The following is a 6,790-nucleotide window of genomic DNA, read 5'->3' as shown; positions in this document are numbered from 1 at the left end:
CTGTGGGCGGCAAAGGTTGCCAACTACACCGGGCCCCACAAGAACAAGGCCTCCTGAACTCCTCCCAGAGCGGAGTGTGACCGCACCGCCTGGGAGGAGTGTCCGTGTGTGCACATGTGTACAAACAGTCCCAAGTACTGCTCTATAACGAAGCTTGGCTGTTCCAACCACCATTTCCTAGCATCCTTTTCTGTTTGATTTCTCGTGAAATTCTGTCTGGACTTTAGAACCAGATAAATCTATGGGGAAGAAGCAGAAGAATGACAGGACCTCCCCAACTATCTCCCTCTGGGTTTCTGCTCAGGTCAAGCCTTCCGCCTGTGCCATGTCCTGTGACCCCAGCGTGACCCCACTGGGCGTCCTCACCAGGGACCCAGGGCCGTCACCAAGGAACGGAGGCCAGTTCTGCTGAACCCCACACAGTGGCCAGTGATGGGGCACTGGGAATGAATGCTAAGAGTCTGGCTGCTTGTTCTCCTGAACCCGTGTTTTATCTGTAGCGCAGAGAACAGAGAAGGGAGTGGTTCCCCACGCACTCTGGTGAGGCTGAGGCGCGCTTGGCATCAGTGCCCCTGTCCTGAATGTGGACGGGCGGGTCTGGGGCCTATGGCACAGTATTTCCAAGTCTGAAAAGCTAGTTGTGGCCCCGGGGCTCTCTACGGCCCCTTTCAAGCACGGGGATGAGAAAGGTTGGGGTAGGTACAGGTGGAGGCAGCCTGGAGACCTGGTTCTACCCGACTGTGCAACTGATGACCTTCCCAGTCGGGAGGCCCCTGGCCACCCACCTCCTCCATGCGCGGCCTCAGGATGCGCCAGAGTCCTGCACCTGTCTCCACCTCTGCCTCCACACTCTGCACTATGGCTTACTCCTGACATTGAGTTTTGTCTCAAAGGAACTTAACGCTCTACATTCTTCTGTACTAGCTGTTTGGGTCAGTGAGGCCCTGCCCCTCTGGTCACTGCAGGCATTGGCCTGCACACTCCCCGGGCGGGATTTAGAAAAGAATCGGTGGGCTGAGCTCACAGACACCGGATGCATAATTTAAGGGCAAATACAAACAAGTCAAGTCAAAGGACTAGCGTTAATTTTCCATTATCACTTGCTCCTTTCCAAGGCCTTAATGTGCACTTAAGCTGGGGTTTGGCCATGGTGGCAGCTGTCTCCACACCCGTATTCAGAGGGGCGGTAACTGAACCCAGCACGTGCGGCTCCCAGTGGCATCTTTGGTCTGTCCTGACAGGCTACGTCCTGCTCCACTGCGCGCCCAGTCGCCTGGGGTGCTCACCGTTTTCTGGTGCTTCTGTGAAACTATCAGGTTAGTTTGAAATATGTTTTACCCAGCAATCAACCCAGTATGGTCGTTTTGATTCATGAGAATGTAGAGAAGGTGACATGTACAGGAAACACTGCTTGTTCGTATTCTTGAACTCCTTTTCAGACAAAAGCAATGGCAGTTCACTTTCACAAACTGCACACTGGGTGAAATCATACAATTATTTGCAGGGAACAGTAAGCAAGCAGTTCGGTCATAGGGCCGTTTCTTTGTTTTGTGCTAAGTGAAAAAGCTGTAGGAAACGCATAGCTCTGATTAAAACCACAGAGACAGTTTCCTGCTCTGTTACACTCCAGGTTTAGGATGCTGGCAAAAGGCAGTGCTGGCAAAGTATTTAATGCACATGAAAATGCTATTCTATTTTGGCTTCCAGAAGTAGCCCTAGAAAATTCTATGCACCAATGCATTGGCTAAGAGTGATAATTTCAGTTGGACTATAAATTATTCTAAATGTCACTTAAGTACTTCAGAATGCGCTCGCTCCTCTCTAGAAGCCGTCTAAGGCAGCTGATGCGTAAAGCACCTCGACTAGACTTCCAACTAGTTCAGCGGCTCCGTCTGTGCTCCTGGGGCCCCGTGGTCTCCCTCACTCACTGCACAGCTCCTCCCACCGGGAACCTCTTGTGGTTGGTCAGCCTCGGGGAAAGGGCAGCCCCGGCCAGGGAACGGGACGGGGACCCAGGCCATTGGGGGCTGTTCATGTAGCCATCTCAGTTCTAAGGGGGCGGGTGGACGCGGGGCCACAGCGGCCCCGCCTCGCGGAAGGGAAGAGTGTGGCGCTCACGCTGCCCGCTCCTCAGGCACGGTCCCCTCCGCCACCTGAGAACAGGCTTTGTTTGCCATGTGATCTACTGCTCTGCTGGTCAGAGTTTTCATTCACACTACGTTAGCTTTCATCTCAACCATCTCAGCCTTCGGGTAATTTGCTTATTGTGTTTCCCTAGTCTTCACTGAACACACAGTGCAAACAAAGGCAAAGACTGAAGCAATCGTTTCAAAAACAAGAGCTCACACTAAAAACACACATGAGCATCAGACAGCAAAACGCGGGTTTGCGCCTGTCTTTATTCTGGGGAGGATGAGTCCTCCTCGTCCTCTTCCTCGTCTTCATCGTTGAATGAACAGGGCGTTTCGCCTCGGGACTCAGAGCAGTGGGAGGCCGCACTGCTGGACTGGTGACTGTTTGGGGCAAGGAGCTGCCCCGTTGCTAAGGCCACTTCAGCATCCAGGCACAACCCTTGGTTTACACTAGCAAACAATCGGAAACACACAGGCTCGTTAATGTGGTGTGCAGGCTTTAAGCTTTGGAAAACATAAAGGACGAGAGCCCAGGAAGGGGAGGGCCACAGGCGAGCTCTGCCGGGATCCGCAGGAGACCCAGCTGATTGCAGCGCCCCTCCAGTGAGGAGCAGGCTTGGCGGCTAACCTTTCTAACCCTGACAAAGTACATACCTTGATTGGGACAAGGTGGCACCAGTGGTCAGGTCTAAATTTGAAACGGATTGGGTAGAGTTCAAAAGCAGTCCCTGATTTAACCAAGATGGTCCTGTGGAGATGTCTATAGGAAAAAACAAAAACAGATGGAGGTCTGGTAAGTCCCGTGGCTGCTTTTGCTATGGTCTGAAGACAGCACGGACGAATGAGGCAAGCAGCCCATTCTGTTACAGTCTCCTGCCCTGGGGAGAACCCAGGTTTCTTCAGCTTGGAAAAAGGAAATTTCTAGAACATAAGACTGGGGCAAGGGGGAGGATACAGGGAGACAGACTACAGCTGGAAAGAATTCAAATTCGACCAAGCCCAGACTCTTCATTCTTTTTTTCTTCCAGAAGCCCTTGAGAGGGCATCCCACTGAATATATTGATGGTTGCACTACTCTTGGACACCTGCTGGATGCACCACAAAAGCCTCTGACTGGGGTGTTAACAACCAGAGCAGGAGTGGATAAGCAGTTAAGTCAGAACGTCCTATGTCAGAGGCACAGACACATTCTTGCTCAACCCCCACACCCACTGCCATGTTTTCAAGTGCCCCCTGGGAACTCAGTGCTATTACTGACCAAGATTTATTCTTTTTCCTGGTATCCTTTGCTTTAAAGCTTGAACTAAACCTTATTTTAAAAGGCTATGCACAGTCACATTTTTCATGAGGGCATTGCTGTTTCAGTCTGCATCAAATATTTTGGAGATGTATCCTTGCAGTCCTGTTTTCTATGCATTTACCGTATTTCCCCCATCACAACCCTGACTACTTCTTACTGTAACTTTATTATTATTTATTTATGGCTGTGCCGGGTCTTTGCTGCTGCACAGGCTTTTTTCTACTTGTGGCAAGTGGGGGCTGCGCTGTAATTGCTGTGCGCAGGCTTCTCACTGTTGTGGCTTCTCTTGCCGCAGAGCACAGGCTCTAGGGCACGCGGGCTTTGGCAGTTGTGGTTCCTGGGCTCTGGAGCACAGGCTCAGGAGTTGTGGCACACGGGCTTAGTTGCTCCCTGGCTTGTGGGATTTTTCCGGATCAGGGATGGAACCCGTGTCTCCTGCATTGGCAGGTGGATTCTTTACCATTGGGCCACCAGGGAGGCCCTGTAACTTATTTAACCCTTGTCTCCTTATCTAGATGGTTAGCTCAGAGAAGGCAGTGACTGGGACAAATAAAATCTAAATGTTAATGAAGGAGCATCGTGTATTTCAAAGGTGAGTTTACAACACAGGTGGTAGAAATATCAGAAATGAAATTTCTTGAGAAAAAGTTATTTGACTTATGTTGTAAGATGAGACCAAGCATAGGCTCAGAAAAAGGTAAACTGCCAAAATGAGCTTTTATTAATCAAAATAGTCTGGTAATTATTGTGCAAAAAGGAAAAAAAACCACGTGCTAGGACTGGAGGCTCTGCCCTCCCAGCACTACCTGATCAAGTGAGAGGCTCCCGTGCAGGAAACAAGTAAAGTAACTGCCTGCATTCATCTTGACATGCCTGTGAACCTTTTCTTCACAGGCTAACTAAAGCAGCTGTGAGGGGGGAAAAAAATTCTAAGAACAGCAGGTTTTAAATGGATACAAGAACAAGTTGGTACATGAAGTTAAAGCCAGAATCCTGCACCAAGTATTATTAATTAGTATGTATGGAAACCTTCTGTCAGAACACAGCTCTTGACAGGATACAGCTTCCTTTCACAATGGCTCTGAAAGGCCAACCCACACGACAGTTCTCACAACCCTCCTCAAGGGCCATCCTGTCCCTCTGCACGCTAGAGGCACACGCTTCTGCACCAACCAGAAAGTCTACCCTAGTCTGGAAACGAGGTCATGAAGAGATCAAACCACAGAGCCCACCTAATCGCCTGGTCTTTTCACTGAGAATGAGCTAAAATAAAGTCCTGGTGACTTACAGAGTAAGAGCCTTTTGCAGACCCTACTGGATGACTAGAATGCCTGAGCTGCTAAGAAAACAGCAGGTCTTCTTCTGGAAGGAGCAAGGGGAGAATGGGGGGGAGGGGGCAGGGGGTGCAAATAGGGGACTGGGAGGCTGAAGGGCAAGACGCGGGGGTCAGACAGGAAGTGTGTGGTGTGAATTTAAGCACTAAATGCAATAAAAACCAAATCTCAATCCAGGCTCTTGTGTTGTGGCTAAAACCATAGAACAGCAGCAACTGCTTTATATCTGGCTTAATAATCGTTAGAGCTAATATTAAAGTGCCTTTAAGATATAGTATGAAACTGTAGGTAGTAATACTTATAAATGAAGGAAACTGACAAAAAGGTAGAACACTTGTGTCTGTATACCCAAATTATATGTGCACAATATACCATAGTTTTAAGAACTATAATCATAAAGATTTCTTATTGAAAATTTGAATTTTAGGACACGCAAGACAAAGTGTTTCTGCTTTCAAGTATACTCTTATAATGAAAAGATAACCCAGTTTTAAAATGGTCAAAGGATCTGAATAGACCTTTCTTCAAGGAAGATTCACAAATAGTCAATTAGTATATGAGAAGATGCTCACCATCAGCAGTCACTGGGGAAATTCAAATCGAAACCACAGTGAAATACCATTTCACTTTCACTAGCGTGGTGGTGGTAAAATAAAATGAACAGTAACAAGTGTTGAGAAGGATATGGAGAAATCAGAACCCTCATACATTGCTGGTAGGATTGTAAAATGCTACAACTGCTTTGGGAAATAGTTCAGCACTATCAGAATGCTAAATATAGTTACCATAAGATCAAAGAAACTTTTTTAAAAAGAGATATTGATGTAAAGCCTAGTTGCACTCATGCTTCCAGACTAAATAGACTTTATCCTTGTTTATATGTTTTATGGCCACTTACTTAGCACTTGAAAGTTCAAAGTCTATTCAACTGCTCTGCCCTGTTTCCCCACTTTGAGAAACTGTGGTTCCTAAACAGGCTGAATTCAATTGGTACTTACAATGGCACCCCACTCCAGTACTCTTGCCTGGAAAATCCCATGGACGGAGGAGCCTGGAAGGCTGCAGTCCATGGGGTCGCTGAGGATCAGACACGACTGAGCGACTTCACTTTGACTTTTCACTTTCATGCATTGGAGAAAGAAATGGCAACCCACTCCAGTGTTCTTGCCTGGAGAATCCCAGGGATGGGGGAGCCTGGTGGGCTGCCGTCTATGGGGTCGCACAGAGTCGGACACGACTGAAGTGACTTAGCAGCAGCAGAAGTTAGTTTGCATGTGTTCCCTGACGCTTGAGTGTTTGCAATTTGATATAAGCATCTGAATGCAGAGTTCCACAGAATAGCAAGAAGAGATAAGAAAGCCTTCCTCAACAATCAATGCAAAGAAATAGAGGAAAACAACAGGATGGGAAAGACTAGAGATCTCTTAATGAAAATTAAGAGATACCAAGGGAACATTTCATGCAAAGATGGGCTCGATAAAGGACAGAAATGGTATGGACCTAACAGAAGCAGAAGATATTAAGAGGTGGCAAGAATACACAGAAGAACTGTATAAAAAATATCTTCACGACCCAGATAATCACGATGGTGTGATCACTGACCTAGAGCCAGACATCCTGGAATGTGAAGTCAAGTGGGCCTTAGAAAGCATCACTACGAACAAAGCTAGTGGAGGTGATGGAATTCCAGTTGAGCTATTTCAAATCCTGAAAGATGATGCTGTGAAAGTGCTACACTCAATATGCCAGCAAATTTGGAAAACTCAGCAGTGGCCACAGGACTGCAAAAGGTCAGTTTTCATTCCAATCTCAAAGAAAGGCAATGCAAAGAATGCTCAAACTACCGCACAATTGTACTCATCTCACACGCTAATAAAGTAATGCTCAAAATTCTCCAAGCCAGGCTTCAGCAATATGTGAACCGTGAACTTCCAGATGTTCAAGCTGGTTTTAGAAAAGGCAGAGGAACCAGAGATCAAATTGCCAAAATCCACTGGATCATGGAAAAAGCAAGAGAGTTCCAG

The 6,790-nt window shown here is 47.4% G+C and overlaps 1 protein-coding gene across 9 annotated transcripts in view; it reads right to left on the bottom strand.

The window, feature by feature from the left end:
• Nucleotides 1-1,408: 1,408 nt before the first annotated feature.
• TFDP2 (transcription factor Dp-2 (E2F dimerization partner 2)) overlaps nt 1,409-6,790 on the bottom strand; it is a 201,895-nt gene continuing 196,513 nt past the window's right edge. For all 9 annotated transcript variants that reach the window (XM_010858168.1, XM_010858161.1, XM_010858164.1 and 6 more), the window contains 2 exons: nt 2,787-2,892; nt 1,409-2,582 (listed from right to left, as the gene is read on the bottom strand). In XM_010858168.1, the coding sequence (XP_010856470.1) occupies nt 2,399-2,582; nt 2,787-2,892 (290 nt within the window). In that variant the 3' untranslated portion in view covers nt 1,409-2,398. The remainder of the gene's footprint in view (nt 2,583-2,786; nt 2,893-6,790) is intronic.

The sequence above is a fragment of the Bison bison genome, unplaced genomic scaffold (assembly GCF_000754665.1).
Source record: "Bison bison bison isolate TAMUID 2011002044 unplaced genomic scaffold, Bison_UMD1.0 scf7180017864384, whole genome shotgun sequence".
NCBI lineage: Eukaryota > Metazoa > Chordata > Mammalia > Artiodactyla > Bovidae > Bison > Bison bison.
Note: the sequence above shows the minus strand (reverse complement) of the source record. Positions and strands in the feature narration are given on the sequence as shown.